The 16,464-nt window shown below is 51.9% G+C and overlaps 1 protein-coding gene across 2 annotated transcripts; it reads left to right on the forward strand.

The window, feature by feature from the left end:
* The first annotated feature begins 911 nt into the window (after positions 1-911).
* Positions 912-15,077, forward strand: ARHGAP30 (Rho GTPase activating protein 30). 2 transcript variants are annotated; one of them, XM_024116109.1, is made up of 13 exons: positions 912-1,008; positions 5,576-5,678; positions 7,453-7,593; positions 8,199-8,301; positions 8,482-8,564; positions 8,736-8,843; positions 9,572-9,699; positions 10,185-10,356; positions 10,436-10,539; positions 10,618-10,695; positions 11,010-11,411; positions 12,347-12,612; positions 12,705-15,077. In XM_024116109.1, the coding sequence occupies exons 1-13, from the start codon at positions 912-914 to the stop codon at positions 14,319-14,321; spliced, it is 3,402 nt and encodes a 1,133-aa protein (XP_023971877.1). In that variant the 3' UTR covers positions 14,322-15,077. The 2 variants fall into 2 exon arrangements, with proteins under 2 accessions (XP_023971877.1, XP_007112358.1); XM_007112296.2 differs by lacking the exon at positions 8,199-8,301 and having other exon boundaries at positions 7,449-7,593.
* Positions 15,078-16,464: the final 1,387 nt, after the last annotated feature.

The following is a 16,464-nucleotide window of genomic DNA, read 5'->3' on the forward strand; positions in this document are numbered from 1 at the left end:
CACAAGACCTTCAGCCATCTCTGAGAGTCGAGGTCGGACAGTGGAACTATAGGCCCTTCCAGGATGGGCAGTGCCTTAGTTGGCAGTATTTTATCTCCTGTATTGTATTGGAGTCTCACTACAACAGGCCTGGAAAGTAGACAACAGTGTAAACTTTTTACAGTCAAAGAACCCAGAATTCAAATGAGTTCCACAGAATGTTAGAGTTGGAAAGATTTAAAGATCATCTAGTCCACTCTCCTCATTTTTTTTATATGTGTTGAAACTGAGGCTCAGCAAAGTAATGTGACTTGACTGAGACTACAGGCCGGTCAGGGCCAAAGCCTGGACATCCTCTCTCCTGGGTATTCCTGGCACAGCCCTGTGCTGCTCTGCTCCTAGGCAAGTCTCGGGTCTCCACCTCAGACCCCAGAATTCTGGTCTCCGAGGGTGTCAGTCACCTGCTCACGCCCCAGGCGCTACCGCCCACTCCAGGGCTCTGACATCACCTCCTCTTGACCAATGAGTGGAGGCCCAGCAATGGGTGAGGATGTGAATGTCAGCTACCTCCCCCACCCCAGCTCTGTGGTTGCAGAGATGCTCTAACAGGAAGCGGGTTTAAGGAGCTGCACAGCTTCCTGCCCCCCAGGGCTGAGCAGGACGAGAAGGGTGAGTGCCAGGCCCGGCCACGAGACACAACTTCTTGCCGGGGTCCTGGCAGCTTCCTCTTCCACAGCCACTTCCGTGTGGCCGGGGCCCCAGAGGCAGGAGCTGCTGCCCGTTGCCCAGGCCACCCTCCACCCCCAGTTCTGAGCCCTGCCCCCCTGGGGCCAAGCCAAGCCCAGAGGCTGGCTTGGGATCCCATGGGGGACTAGTAGGGCAAAAGTCTTAGGGGACAGAGGTGGCTGGGCCAGAGCCCTGGGGCTCCAGCCATGAAGTCTCGGCAGAAAGGAAAGAAGAAGGGCAGCTCGAAGGAGCGGGTGTTTGGGTGTGACCTGCAGGGGCACCTGCAGCACTCAGGCCAGGAGGGTAAGGAGGCCAGCCCGGAGCTGCTGTTGGGTGGAGGGGGAGGCGTGGCGCTTCTCCAACCTGATCTAGGCTGAGGGTACAGAAGCGGCTTCCAGGAGCTCATGGAGAAGGGGCAGTGGCTTGGGGTCACCCCCAGGCAGCTGATGAGCAGGCAGGGCAGGAAATGTGACTCAGTGAAGAGCCTTGTGTGACTGCCTGGGGGTGAAGAGACTGGTGATGAGAATGGGGGTACCGAGGGAGCCCTGAGAGGAGAGGAGGGTGAGACTGGAGACCCAGGAGAGGTAGAAGAAACAGAGGTGAGAAGATGACAGCTGGGGGACAGGAGAGGAAGGCTGAGGGGTCATGGATGGTCCTTAGGTCTGAATGAAAAAAGACAGGAGGAGGGCCCCTGGAGAGCCTGAGGACGGCACATGGGGAGGATGGGTGTTTCCTGGTTGGAGGAGACGAGGTTATGGGGCTCTGATCCTTCTGCAGCCTTGCTGGGCCACAGGTGAAGATGCAGGGTAGGGAGAGTCCCCTCCCCCAGTCTCTCTGATTCTCCGGTTCTCCCTGTGCAAAGGAGAAACAGGTTCAAAGTGGAAGGTGAGGGGAGAAGCTGCTAAAATGGGAACACCAGAACAGTAAGAGAGATGGCCTGAGGCCTGGTGTGAAGATGGGGGTAGAGGGTACAAAGGAGGATGGGGCTGAGGACTGTCCGTGGAAAGCATCCTCCCTGAGTTACCTTGGAGGGCGCTTGGAAACGAGCAGGACCAGGGACAGCATTGGCTCCCAACTGTGCTTGGTGTGGAGTAGACACTCAAAAACATTCCTTGATTTGATTTGGAATTGAACGCAGGTATCCTGACTGCCCAGCCCAGCTTGTTTTTTAGTACTTCGACCTCCTCCCAAAGAAGGGCATGATTTCTCCCCCGCTCCACCCCAATCTGTCATTTCCTCTTTGTCCTCTGCTCTGGGCTGCTGCTCTGTGCGCCTGCAGTGGAGGGAGGGTGATGGTGGTTCCCAGCTCATTTCCTGCTCTTAGCCCCGCCCCTGTGTCCCCAGACACCTCCTTCCCCTTTTCTCCTCCCCCAGAGGCCCCCATCCCACTGGCCTCAGTTAAGGGAAAGCCCAGGCCCCAAGGAAGGGTGTTAAACAGCCGAAGTGGCTTCTCTGTGGCTTTCTTTCTTTTCTAACAGGGCACAGCCCAGCCGCCAGTGTGGGGCTGACTCCTTTACAAGGGATGCCTCTTGAGAATGATGGCTCTTGGGTGAGGGCCACATGATTTAATTGGGGCTGATGTTCTTCCAGTTCTCTGCAAACCCTCAGTTCAGCCTCCTCATCCTGGTGCTGTCCTTCCCTGTGGACCCCCTGCCAACCTCCTGTTGAAACACTGAACTCACAGCCAGCCCAGATCCCACTCCTGTATCCCTTCCTAGCCTCTGTCAGCATTCCCAGAAGGTGAGGGGCATGTTCTCTGGAAGAGATAGGCATCTGGTGGCTGGGTCCTGATCCTAGTGAATCCCAGAGAGAGAGAGCAAAGCACCTCCTGCCCTTCACCAGAACCTCACCTGAGTCCAAGGGGGGAGGATTATCTTGGGCACTAGAGCAGCAGTGGCAGCCTTCTCCCCTTCTCCCAGCTCCTCCTAGCATAGACAGGTGGAAAGCGGAGGGACAGAGAGAGGCCAGTGATGGCTTCTCTCTTTAAGCCAAGATCCAGCAAAAATGAAAGCCCAGGCCAGGAGAGCTGTGTTTGTGGTTAACTTATCCTCCCAGATTATCTTGGTTTCCCCCATCCTTGCAGCTTCGCGCCATCTCAGCACCCTCTCCCAGCTCTTTGCCCTAGGTGGGTCTCTTCCTTCCCGAGCCCTTATATGAATTGAGTTCTTCCTTTTCCTAATATTTACCTCTTTGAGATCTTGTTCAGGTTTCCGATTCTCCAGTTTCCTTAGCTTCAGGCCCTCCTCCCTGACCCACCCTTTGACTCTACCGCCCCAACTATGTCTCTAACTTTTATCTCTGACCCCATTTCTCTTATCTCTGTCTCCCTGACTCCTCCATCCCTCTGATCCTATTATCTCTTTCCCCATCTCCTTGACCCATTTCCTCTATGGCTCTGACTCCTTAGGCTCTCGAATGCCTTCTTTAAAGGCATGCCTTCTTCAAAGGCCTCCTGTGGAGACTCAAAATCAACAGAGAAGGGTGGGATGGAGAAGACATGGACTGATTGCAGTTATTGTGAAAACAACCTGGGGTTTAGGTGACAGCGAGCTATTTATGAGTCAACAGAGTGATGGCCGAAAGAGTTGGGGTAGCATTATTCACCCAAGAGTAGAGCAACAGCTTGAACCAGGAGGGTCTGCCTCATCTCTGCATTCAGTGCTGGGAACCTGAGGTCAGTGGACCCTGGCAAATGGGCAGAGGTCCTGAAGGGATGGATGGTGAACCGTAGAGCCTGGACTAAGGTGAGGCAAGAGAGGTGACTAGGGTGCAAAATGTAAGGAAACTCTCACTCTCGGGGCCAGGCAAGTGAAGCCCTAGGTGCTTCTTTCTTAAGGAGGCATTCACTCCCAAGATCGTGCATGTGCACGGTTGGCACTTGCACAACCCTAAGAGTGAGCGCTTAAATTTTGCAGCCTTGATGCTTTCCTTGTCTCACCCAATTCCCGGCTCTGGGGTGCAGGAGGGTAAAGGGTGTGGACTCCGGGTCATATAAAGAGGGTTTAAAATAGTGTTTGATGGATTTATTGATTTTCTTCAGTCTGTATTTCTAACCTACTCACTTCCACAAAGAGCTTGAGATGGATGACTTCCCAAACCCAAAACTTTACAAAAAGAATAAATGACTGAAGGAATTGAGTTGAAGGGAAAACAGGAAGGGTAAAATCAGTACCTAGAAATGCATTTCAGGTGGTTCTATATGGTTCCAAGATATGGGCTCTGGGCTTCCTGGTAGTTAAAGAGGTAAACATAATCAGGTATGAAATTCATAAAGCCCATAAGAAAAAAATAGGTGGCTTAGGAGAAGCACAGCTTTTTCTGACACTAACACATGACAGGAATTTCTCTGGTGAGTCTCAGCTAATTGAACTCAATGTTTTGTCTTAGGCAATATTCTCTGTTAAAGCTCCAATTCATTGACTAATTCATTGAGTAATTTAATAAACATCTGTTGAGCACCGGCTCTGTTTCAACACTGTGCTAGAAGCTGGGGAGGATGTTACTATTTGTCAGAAGGTATAGATGCAAAATATACCAATCATAACAAAGTACAATAAGTACTATGTACAGATATAAACGAAGGACCTTGGGAAGTATAATACGGATGTAAGCAAAGGGTTCAGAATTGGAAGTGATGTCTGAAGTGTGTTTTGAGGAATGCATAGGGGCTCACCAGGCAGAGACAGAGAGGAGGGCACTTCCAGGCAAGGGAAAACATGAGCGATGGTACCAAGGCTTGTTCAGTGGGTAGGAAAGTGCTGGATCGTAGGATTTATTGGGGGAGCTGGCTGGAGCTAAGGCTGGAATGGCAGCTGGGCCTGGTTTGTGAAAGGTCTTATACAGTATACCATGTTGAGGAGCTTCTATTTTATTCTGTGTTTGTAAGCTAAGCATTGAAGATTGGGGTGGAGGAGAGAGTGTATGTAGCATAGGATTTAAAGCATGGAAGCACTTAAAAAAAAAAAAAAAGTAAAGCATGGAAGTGCTTTAGAGAGATAACTATGTGGCCTGTGGAGATGAGATTCAACACATGGTTTCTGAGGATTTCCCGTGACTGAGACACCATGACAGATAAGATGAGGAACAGCAGGATGGGTCACACTTAGATCTTGTCCTTAAGGAGCTTACAGTCTAGTAACTGGGAAGGGCTCCGAAGAAGGGAGAGAGAATACAGCTTTTTGCACTCCTGGATTTGAATCCTGGCTCTAGCTGGATGATACTGCACACTCATTACTTCTATGATCCTCAGTTTTCATGTCTAATGCATAGTGCTTGGCATATAGGTGCCTCTCTCCTGAATTGACCTGTCGGAAGGTCTGTCACAACTTCGTGTACCTTCCTATGGCAGATCTAAGATCCATGCATTCACTAACCAGAGGAGGTGCTTCACAATAGTGCCCATCAGCTCTGTTCCATTTTGGTTGCCAGAGCTAATGTTCCTTTATCTTATGTAGAGTGTTATGTAAATGCACTTTCAAGACCAGTGCTTCACCCTGAGTCCTCTTCCAATCACATTGTTGTCCCTTTAAAATTTCTGAAATAGCAACTAGGAATTACAGAGAGAGAGAATTTCAGGTCAACAAAGGCAGAACTTTCGAACAGGAATGGGCAGTCTGGGGAGGCAGTGAGCTCCCCCTTACTGGGGCAGTTTATGCCGAGACTCTAGGCCCAATGGGCAGAGACATTGTAATGGGTTGGCAGGCTGGAGCTGATGTCCTGCAAGAATCTTTCTGACAAGTTTTTATTCCATGAGCTTTGCCTTCAGGCTCCCCAAGCCCCTTTCCCTGACGCATCCATTTCTCAGACCCCCTGTAGTCTCTGACCTCCAGACCTTCTGATTTCTCTTTCTCTGCCCCATCTGTGTTCTCAGTGCCCCAGGTACTAAGGAGCTGTGCAGAGTTTGTGGAGGAGTATGGAGTGGTGGATGGGATCTACCGCCTCTCAGGGGTCTCTTCCAACATCCAGAAGCTCCGGTGAGTCAGGCAGTGAGGGGAGGGCTCTGTGGCCAGGAGGCCAGGAATCACAGGGGTGAGGGGATCTGGGGAGAAGGAAACATAGATGATAGATACTGTCCAAGGGTGGAGCTCTAGTCTCCTCGGGAAAGGTTGACACCATGCCCCGCACTCCCCACAGGCTAGCCTGCACGCATGCATTTGTGTGCACGCACGCGTGTACACACACACACACACCTCCCCTCCCACATGCACCCACCCAGCTTTAAAAACAAATTTAGATATAATTCACATGCCATAAAATTCACCATTTTAAAATGTATAATTCAAAAAAAATGTATAATTCAGTGGTTTTTAGTACATTTACAAGGTTGTGCAACCACCGCTAATTCCAGAGCATTTCATCAACCCCAAAAGAAACCCTGTACCCATTAGCAGTCATTCCACATTGCTCTTCTCCCCCAGCCTCTGGCAACCGCTAGTCTACTTTCTGTCTCTATGGAGTTGCCTGTTCTGGACATTTCACATAAGTGGAATCATATAATTGTAAATTTCTGTGTCTGGCTTTTTTTACTTAGCATGTTGTCAGGGTTCATGCATATTGTTGCATGTACCAGTACTTCATTTCTTTTTATGGCTGAATAGTATTCCATTGTGTGGCGTTATCACATTTGTTTACCCATTCATCAGTTGATGGCTATTTGGGTTGTTTCCACCTTTCGGCTGTTATGATTAATGCTGCTATAAACATTTGTGTACAAGTATTTGTGTGGACATATGGTTTCAGTTCTCTTGAGTATATACCTAAGAGTGGAACTTCTGGGTCGTATGGTAACTCTATGTCTAACTTTTTAAGAAACTGCCAAACTGTTTTCTATAGGAGTTGCATCATTTTACATTCCTACCAGCAATGTATGAGGGTTCCAATTTCTCCACATCCCAGCCAACACTTGTTACTGTGTGTCTTTTTGATTATAACCACCTTAATGTGTGTGAAGTGATATTTCATCCATATTTGCATTTCCCTAATACCTAATTATGTCAAACACCTTCTGTGTGCTTATTAGCCATTTGTGTATCTTTGGAGAAATGTCTATTCAAATCTTTGCTCATTTAAAAATTAGGTTATTTGTGTCTTTTGAGTTGTAAGAGTTCTTTATGTATTCTGCATATTAGACACTTATTAAATCTATGATTTACAAATCTGTTCTCCCATTCTGTGGGTTGTCTCATTTCCTTGATAGCGTCTTTTGGTACACAACAGTTTGTAATTTTGATGTTAAATTTATCTATTTTTTTTCTTTGGTTGCGTGTGCTTTTGGTGTCATATCCAAGAAACTGTTGCCTAATCCAAGGTCCTGAAGATTTACACTTATGTTTCCTTCTGAGAGTTACACTCCTCCATCTTTACACATACCCAGAAACACACATTTAGGCTCATCCCCCCACTTCTACCGACTCCTACATACCACTACATTGCTACTCACACCGACACTACATCCTGATATGTACCCCTGTTCATGCATAGATCCATTTACCTATCCACTTACCCATCACAACATCCACTCTGCACGTTGACAGATACAACGCCTTATACTTGCTGCCTCACGTATATACACGCCCCAACCTCTTCCTTCCAAGATTCATACATGTTGACCCTCGACCCTGCCTGGAGCTCATCTCTACAGCTCTCCCTAGGTGACGGTCCCTCAAATCATAGATTTAATGTAGGTGAGGGTCCCTACATTTCCCCAGACCGTCACCACTCCTGACCACTCCGCACCTCCCCAGGCAGGAGTTTGAGGCTGAGCGGAAGCCAGACCTGCGGCGAGATGTTTACCTTCAGGACATTCACTGCGTCTCCTCCCTGTGCAAGGCCTATTTCAGAGAGCTGCCGGACCCCCTGCTCACTTACCGGCTCTATGACAAGTTTGCTGTGAGTTGAGTGACAGCGGAGGGGGGGAAGAGAAGGCTGAGGGTGACCTCTGTGGTTTTGACATCTCAGATGTGTCCAATGCCAGACCGAGTCCTAGGGATCCTGCATGACAGAGACCAGATGAAAATGAAAAGACCCCTCCCTTACAAATCTCCTGGCGCTGCTACCTCCGCCCTCCCCTGTCCCTGTGCTCTCCATTGTCCCTCCTTTCCCTGCAAACTGCACACAGTGCAGGGTGAGACTGGGGGAGAGTAGAGGTCAGACAGAGAGCAGAAGCTGGAAGGCCCTTGGAAATCACCTAGACCGGAGCTTCCCTACATTTAAGAGAATGAGAACCCTTTTAGGAAGTCAATTTTTTTTCAGGCGTGCCCTTCCATGAACGGTGATCGTGTGTTGAACATCTTTTGGATAAGAAAATACATGACACAAGTGCTCTCTTGAATTGAGTAACACTTTAAAATTAAGTTGCATTTTATTGAGCATGACATCATTTAGAGACCCTGAATACCAGGGCATGCCATTCAGCCCATACAGGCCAGAATGGGTGGGCATGGGCCTTCCTGGACACCTTGAAATCAACTCCATGGCCCCTGGGGCACCCACAGGGTGGAACCTGATGTGTTCCAGAACCAGAGCACTACTGATGAGGCTGCTAAGGCAGAGAGTGGCAGTGAGTTGCTCAAGGTCACAGAGCTATTAAGTGGCATAGCCAAGATTCATCTGCAGGTCCTGTGGGACCCAAATTCTACGTCAGTGTGCTTCGAAGATTCAGCCTGGGGGATGGAGTGGGGTACAGCACAGACTGTTTCTGAGAGTTTGGCTCAGAACTCTGGGGAGGAAGCAGGGGCAGCGCTGGGTCACTGACTCCTGCTCCTTGATTTCAACCAGGAGGCTGTGGCAGTGCAGCTGGAACCTGAGCGCTTGGTCAAGATCCTAGAGGTGCTTCGAGAACTCCCTGTCCCAAACTACAGGTGTGTGGGGCTCCTCCCCACCCAGAGTCCCGACTCACCCCACTCAGCCCAGGCTCTCTCTCCACCTGGGGCCTTGACCTGTCACTTCTCTTCCTGCTCCCACACCTCAATCCTCCCTCTGCCTGAGTGCTCCCTTTGTGAGCTCTACCCCACGACGCCCCCTTTCTGCAGGACCCTGGAGTTCCTCATGCGGCACTTGGTGCACATGGCCTCACTGAGTGCCCAGACCAACATGCACGCCCGCAACCTGGCCATCGTGTGGGCCCCCAACCTGCTGAGGTGGGTGCATGTGCGGGGATCCTGGCAGAGCCTAGCCCCTGGGAAGCTGCTCGAGGAGCGGGTGTGGCTGTGTGGGTGCACTGGAGAGGGGTCTCGCCCAGTGAGACCAGGAAGTTTCAGGATCACACTGAGTGCAACGGAGCTCACCCACGTGAGCCCCTTCTCTGAGCTTGAGTAAAGTCCCTAAGGACAGGGCCTTTGTGTTTTCTTTTTTTCTTTTTTTGTCCACACTGAGTGGCACGCGGGATCTTAGTTCTCCCTGACCAAAGATCGAACCCGTGCCCCCTGCAGTGGAAGGACGGAGTCCTAACCACTGGACTGCCAGGGAATTCCCAGACCTTTGTGTTTTCTTACACTGCATCACTTAGCTCGGGGACTGGAGCAGGAAGGGGTCGGGGGGATCCTTGTCAAACGTTTGTTGAGCAAAGGTCTTGGAGAAGTGGGCTGCATGTCACTCCCTGTGGTGCAAGGCAGACTGTGAGAAGTCCTGAGATTCGTTATACACAAGGCACCCCGGTGTGCAGAGGAGGTAGAGATTAATCCTGAGGAGGGTGTCCAAGAAGGCTTCCTGGAGGAAGTGGCCATTTGAGACTTGAATCATACATGTAGATTAAGAGGTGGGGATGAGGTTTATGGCATTCAGGGGAAATGGTATAAGATATTTTTAGGGAGAATTCAAATGGGGAAGTGTGGTGGGGCTGGGGAAGAATAACTCCACACCTCCACAGGTCTAAGGACATAGAGGCCTCAGGCTTCAATGGGACAGCAGCCTTCATGGAGGTGCGGGTGCAGTCCATTGTCGTCGAGTTCATCCTCACACATGTGGACCAGCTCTTTGAGGGTGCTGCTCTCTCTGGTCAGTGTCCTTCCAACTCACCAAATCACCACTGTCTGTCTGGGAGTCATGTCAGAGTTACAGAGAGCCTCCAAGGTCATCCAGTTCAGTTTCCCTGCTTTGCAGATGACAGAACTGAGTCTCATAAAGTGTTGTTGCTTATGGTCACGTGGAGAAGACCCTGCAGAGAGAATGGTGCAGTCGGGACTTGAGTAGGCCTCTTCTGCTCTCCGTCCAGGGCATAACTTGACCTCTTAATCACCATCCATCCTGGTTCTCGAGGCTAGTGAAGGATCATTCCCACCCCCGGCCCACCGGGCCAATGTCCTGGGATCTCCTGGCCCCCTTTGTCCCTGAGGACTCCCTCTTGAGGAGCTAGACACAGAGGGTCTGCCTCCAGGTATATCCCTAGCATGGTAGTTGGTGAGTGGGAGGGTGCAGTGAGGAGCTCGGTACCCAAAGCCCTCTCTCTGTTCCTGGCTGGCCAATTCCTCTTCTCTTCCTAGGTGGTGAGGTGGAAAGTGGATGGCGATCACTTCCAGGGGTCCGGGTGTCAGGCAGCCCCGAGGACCTTATGCCCCGATCCCTGCCCTACAACCTGCCTAGCATCCTGCAGGCTGGTGATGGACCCCCACAGATGCGGCCTTATCACACTATCATAGAGATTGCAGAGCACAAGTAAGGCCTTCTTCCTGGGCCCTCCTCCCCTGCACTGGCCACCAGGCTGCAACTGCAGTGATTTCTCCATCCCCTCCAGGAGGAAGGGGTCTTTGAAGGTCAGGAAGTGGAGATCTATCTTCAATCTGGGTCGCTCTGGCCATGAGACCAAGCGTAAACTTCCACGGGGGGCTGAGGACAGGGGTAAGTCTGGGGAGATGTAGGGGGGGCTCTGCTGAGGGTGTGCCAGGCCCTGGCTCTACGCACATCCCTGTCTTGCAGAGGACAAATCTGATAAGGGGACTCTGCGGCCAGCCAAGAGCATGGACTCACTGAGTGCTGTGGCTGGGGTCAGTGATGGTGAGTATAGGTGTGCACTCTTGTGTGTGTGTGTGTGTGTGTGTGTGTGTGTGTGTGTGTGTGTGTGTGTGTGTCGGGGCAGGGCGCGGGGAGTGAGGGCTAGTGCTGTACCTCCAAGGAGGGAAGGGGGTTCCTAAGTAGATGTTGGTGGGGTGACCTCTGACCTGCTGACTGTGTAAGGTTTGCAGTAGCGGCTAAGGGAAGCTGGGCCTGGTGTCTTCCAGGATAGAGAAAACAGAAGGCACTCTCCAGAGCCTTTCTGAGGTGTCCAGGCCCCTTGCAGAGGCTGTTGCCTACCTCTCTCTCCTCCACAGAGCCAGAGGGGCTGGTGGGACGAAGCAGTCCTCGGCCAGGCCCATTGCTGCTGGCGAGCTTGGAGAACGATTCTGTGGAAGCAGCAGAGGGTGAACAGGAGCCCGAGGCAGAGGCACTGGCTGGCACGAGCTCTGAGCCCGGCACACCACGACCTGGGCAGTCAGCAATCCGTGCTGGGGGCAGCAGCCACGCAGAGCGCCGTGCTGGCGTCCACATCTCAGAGCCCTACTATGTCAACCTCCCACCACACATCAGTTCTATGCTCAACATATCCCCAAACATCATCTCTAACATCTCCTTGGCCGGGTTTGCCCGTGGTCTCGAGTACCCCACCCTACAGCCCCGGCCAAGCCCTGGCTCTGGCCCTGGCTCTGGCCCTGGCCTTGGCCCTGGCCCCCCAGGTGAGGATTCAAGGATTTCCCAGGGCTGGGAGAGGGGACTAGGACTCTAGGCTGAGGCTCCGATGCTGGGGATCTGCTCTGGGCTTTGGGTGGCTATCTTTAGCTGCCTCCCCGGATTCAAGATTGGGGGAATCCGGTAATATTATCAGGTTGTATGAAATTCTTGCAGAGAGGATCTCTGGCAGCCTTAGATCACTGATATACACAAGAATGGGGATCTGTGTCAGATATATACAGCAGGGATTACTAAGTACAAAGTGGGAATATATCACAGATGATGGTAATAATACTAATACTAATACTAATAGCTAACATTTGTCGAGAGTTTATGATGTGCTTTGTTAAGGACTTTGAAGGCATTAGCTCATTTCATTTTCTCATAATGTTGACATAGGTATTGTTGTTACCCTTATATTACAGCAGTGGAACCTGAGACTTAGGTTAAGCAATTCGGTAGGAGATGGCAGAGCTGGGGTCTGATCTTTGCTCTGACTCCAGTTCCTGAAGTGTCAATAATGAGAAGTACTCAGGCAGCACTAGGTACTGGGTAAGGATAAGGGCTATAGAGTTAAGTAGTCTTGGATTCAAATTTTGGCTGTGCCACTCATTGTGTGACCGTGGACAAATCTCTCTGAGTCTCACTTTCCTCATATATAAAATGGGGATAAATACCCTACATTATAGGGTTGTTTTATGGAGAAAATAAGATAATGCATTATAAAATGTATAGCACAGTGCTTGGCACCTGGTAGGAGCTCAATAAAGGTGGCTATAAGCCAACAGTTAGGGATATTGGTCGGAGAGGATCGGCCACATGGAGTATCTATGCTGGGAATGTTGGGCCCATACTGTAGCAATGCTAGGAAGACTCACATTGGAAAGGGTCAGGGCTGGTCTTGACCTTCGTATTCCTGGGACTACCTTTCTCCCAACAGATGAGAAGTTGGAGGCAAGTCCAGCTGCAGGTCCCCTGGCTGACTCAGGCCCAGCGGACATGATCCCTGCCCTGGAGGACTGCCTGTCCCAGGAGGTGCAGGATTCCTTCTCCTTCCTAGAGGACTCAAGCAGCTCAGAGCCCGAGTGGGTGGGGGTGGTGGATGGGGAGGTGGCCAAGGCAGGACCAGCAGGAGCAGCCTTCTCCCCTGGGGAGGACGACCCTGGGATGGGCTACCTGGAGGAGCTCCTGGGAGTTGGGCCTCAGGTAAGGAGGCGCTGTGCTGGGTTTGGGGGTGCTAAGGAATCCAGAGAGTGGACAGAGCCGCCTGGTCCTGAGCCACGATGCTGTGCTTACAGGTGGAGGAGTTCTCTGTGGAGCCACCCCTGGATGACCTGTCTCTGGATGAGGCGCAGTTTGTCCTGGCTCCCAGCTGCTGTTCCCTGGACTCTCCTGGCTCCAGGCCTGAAGCAGAGGAGGAAAGTGGGGAGGAAGTCTTCCTGAGTGCCTATGATGACCTAAGTCCCCTTCTGGGGCCCGAACTCCCGACCTGGGAGGGTTCAGGCAGTCTAGAGGAAAAGGGAACAGGGTGTGGAAGACAGCAGGCTCCAGCACAGGCTGAGGGAGAACAGGCATTCTGGGAAGTTGAGGAGGAGAGGGAGGCTGAGCCTGGAAGTAGATGGGACATCAGGGAGGAGGCTGAGGGGAGTCCAGAGAGTGAAGTGGAGGGTGGAGAGGCCAGTGAGGGAGGAGTGGAGGCTGAGGGAAGCCAAAAGGTGATTGACAGTTTGAGCGAAAGATGTGGGGAAGAGAGAGAGGAGACAGAGGCCAAGGGAGAGGAGTCCAAAGGTCAGCAGGAGGATGAGAGTATGGAGGAAGCTAAGGGTGTGGAGGAAACAGGAGGGGAGCAGGGTAAAGGCAAGGGGAAGGAAAGAAAGACTGAGCGAGAAGAAGAGGCTGAGGAAGGAGATGAAGCCCAGGGAGAAGCCAGGAGGGACCCAGAGGATGGAGCCCAGGAAAAGCAAACTGCTGAAGAGAGCTGGGAAGTTGTACACAAACAAGAGGCTGAAGGAGGCAAAGATGAGGTCAAAGGGCAGAGGGGGGATGAGAACCAAGAGGCAAGAGAAGACCAAGGAGATGGTGAAGATAGCAGAATCCCAGAAGAAGCAGCGGAAGGAGGAGCAGGGGAGGTCAGCAAGGAACGGGAGTGTGGAGACGGAGAAGCTGAGGGAGACCAGAGGGCTGGAGGTGACCGTGTAGAAGAGGGCTCCCTCCCTGAAGTGTCACATGTAGAGTCCCTGGAGGTTGACAGTGCCAAAGAGGGCAATGCCCAGTCCTCTGAGACAGAACACGCAGCCCCACAGCCACCCCGGCCAGAGGAGATGGATCCTGAGGGGCAGCCCAGTCCCCTTGGCTCAGCTGGTGGTGTGAGCATGCGCCTGGCTTCCACCCTGGTTCAGGTCCAACAGGTCCGCTCTGTGCCTGTGGTGCCCCCCAAACCACAGTTTGCCAAGATGCCCAGTGCAATGTGTGGCAAGATCCATGTGGCACCAGCAAACCCATGCCCAAGGCCTGGCCGGCTTGATGGAACTCCTGGGGAATGGGCCTGGGGGTCCCGAGCCTCCCGCTCCTCTTGGAGGAATGGGGGCAGTCTTTCCTTTGATGCTGCTGTGGCCCTGGCCCGGGACCGCCAGAGGACTGAAGCTCAGGCAGTTCGGCGGACCCAGACCTGTACTGGGGCTGGGGACTACAGCCTCATCCCCCAAACCTCCCCCTATAGCATGATCCCTGCCTGTTGTTCACGGCCCCTTAGCTGCCTGGAGCTCCCAGCTGAAGGCACAGAAGGGTCTGGACCCCGGAGTCGGTTTAGTCTGCCCCCGAGAGAACCCCAGCTCCCTGACCCCATTACGTCCCCCCAGCGCCGATCGTACGCATTTGAAACACAGGCTAACTCTGGGAAAGGTGAGGGGCTGTGATTCGGACCAGAGCACTGGGCATAGGGGACAGTAGCTGTCTCCAGGGTCTCTCCGCTGTCTCTTCGGCAGCCTGAGCAGCTTTAGTGCCCAACTTTATAGGTTTTGGCCCTCCAGCTTCTAATTATGACTGTGGGAGGCACGTTTTGGTCCATTTACCTGAGGTTGTCTCAGACACAAAGCACTTATCTCTTACGAGATTCCAGAGAAAGTCACCAAGATCCTGTTCCCAGAGAGTGGGGTCATCGGCCAAAGGGAACAAAGAGTAGGCGGCAAACTTAACGGTTTCTCAACGTGAAGAATGAAGGCAGAACTCCAGCCAAGTTCCTGCCCTCTTAGGCAATGAACTTCTCTTCATGGAAGTCCAGAGTAGAGGCAGGGGTCAGGGCCAGGTCAGAGCCTATTACATACAAACACTTCTAGAGTTACCCATCCTTGTTCTACTCTTGGGCCCTGGGACACCTCTTGCTCCTCTTAACTCCAGATTAGGAGGAAAATGTGCAGGAAACTCTTTGAATGCGGAGTATTTGTTGGAGGGACTGGCTCCCTTCCCAGCTCCCCCACCCTCTGCCTCCCTGCATCTCAAGGAAGAGAGGTCTTGTATAGATCTCTCTGGCCTCTCTTTTCTCCTTTGGAATAACTTCCTATTTTAGGGAAGGGGAATGGTGTCACTCAGGCCCTGGGACTGCTTCTCCCGACAGGCTGGGGCCACACGTCCCAAGGGGCAATGTCTCAGAATAAACGTTGTTTTTTTTACACATAAGTAGTGTGGTGTCTCATTATTCTTATTAAAGTCTTGAGTGATACGTTTGGCCAAACGTTGCGTTTTTCAGTTTTTATTGTTTGGGTGCTCTTCCTCAGTTGTTGTTGTGAAGACCTGTAGCTAGAAACTACAGCTGGGTTCATGGTGGTCAGGAAATGGGGAAGAGAAACTTATATTTACATAATGCTCATTATATGCCAGTAAAGGCTAGGTATTCTATGTGCACAGAATCTACGCTCTTGATTTTATTTGGCCCACCTAATAATTCTCTAAGGTTGGTACTTGTAATCTCCATTTACAGGTGAGGAAACCAATGTTAAGTCAAACGTTGCCAAAAGTCTCAGAACTAAGAAGTGGCAGAGGTTAGGTCTGAGACACGAGTTTGTCTGGCTCCAGAGTGTGAACTCTCCCTATTACACCACCCTACTCCAAATCCATTAAGGTTAGGTCTTGACTGAAAAGAATGGGAATCAAGACACCTCTCACAGAAACTGTGAGCCTCACAAAAACCATAAGCCTTGGGGGTCTTTGGGTGACCGCTAACGCTAATACAAACTCTATGTATGCCCAGATATGTCCTAATCTCCAATAGAAAACTTAAAAAAGATGTCCTTTGTTAAAGATGGCGCCTCCATCCGATGTCCCTCTCTTGATCTAAGCTGGCCTCTCTCACTCCCTTCTCCTGGAACTAAAAAGGCACCGTCCAGCAGAAAAATGGTAGCACCAAGTTAGTCGTCCTTTCTCCCGTTCTTGGACTAGGACGAAAGCGACAAGGACTTCAGGGCCATTCTCCCGAGATCCCTGAGCATTGCTTCTTCCCCGCCCCAGCAACACCCACAACACGCCCCCATCCAAGCCCTCATCAAGATGGAGCGAACGGAAGTGGGGAGACTCGGAGGCTGAGTAGGCTGGGCGGGTCCAGAGAGACACTTCCGCCCCTCACCAACATGGGCGCGGGCCGGGAGTGCGCATGATCAGCTGTCTTTGGAGATACCCCAGTCCGGAGAGGGAGAACACAGTAGGGGGAGATCGGCGGCTGAAGCTGCCTTGGCCGGTGAGTGCAGGACACGGCGGGAGTCTGGAGACTGGGTGCGCCGGCGAGGCAGAGCAGCCTCGATTTTGTTTCCGTTTTTTAGGTTCAGGAACTCCTGGGGCGGAAGCCTTTGTTTTGAGGGAGGGGGCCGTGCCTGGTTCGTTATCTCCCCCTTTTGTGGGCCGAACTCACTCCCCGCCCCCGAGCGCACACGTCCCCGCCCTCCCGCGCTGCTATCCGCGAGACGTTGGGCCGGACACTGCGGGGCCCGCTGAGCCCCCGGTGTCCTTTCCTACCTCTGCAGAGCAGCGGAGGCTAGGGGTGAGCCCGGCCGGGCTGGCCAGGTCACC

This window comes from Physeter macrocephalus, unplaced genomic scaffold, assembly GCF_002837175.3.
Source record: "Physeter macrocephalus isolate SW-GA unplaced genomic scaffold, ASM283717v5 random_499, whole genome shotgun sequence".
Lineage (NCBI taxonomy): Eukaryota > Metazoa > Chordata > Mammalia > Artiodactyla > Physeteridae > Physeter > Physeter macrocephalus.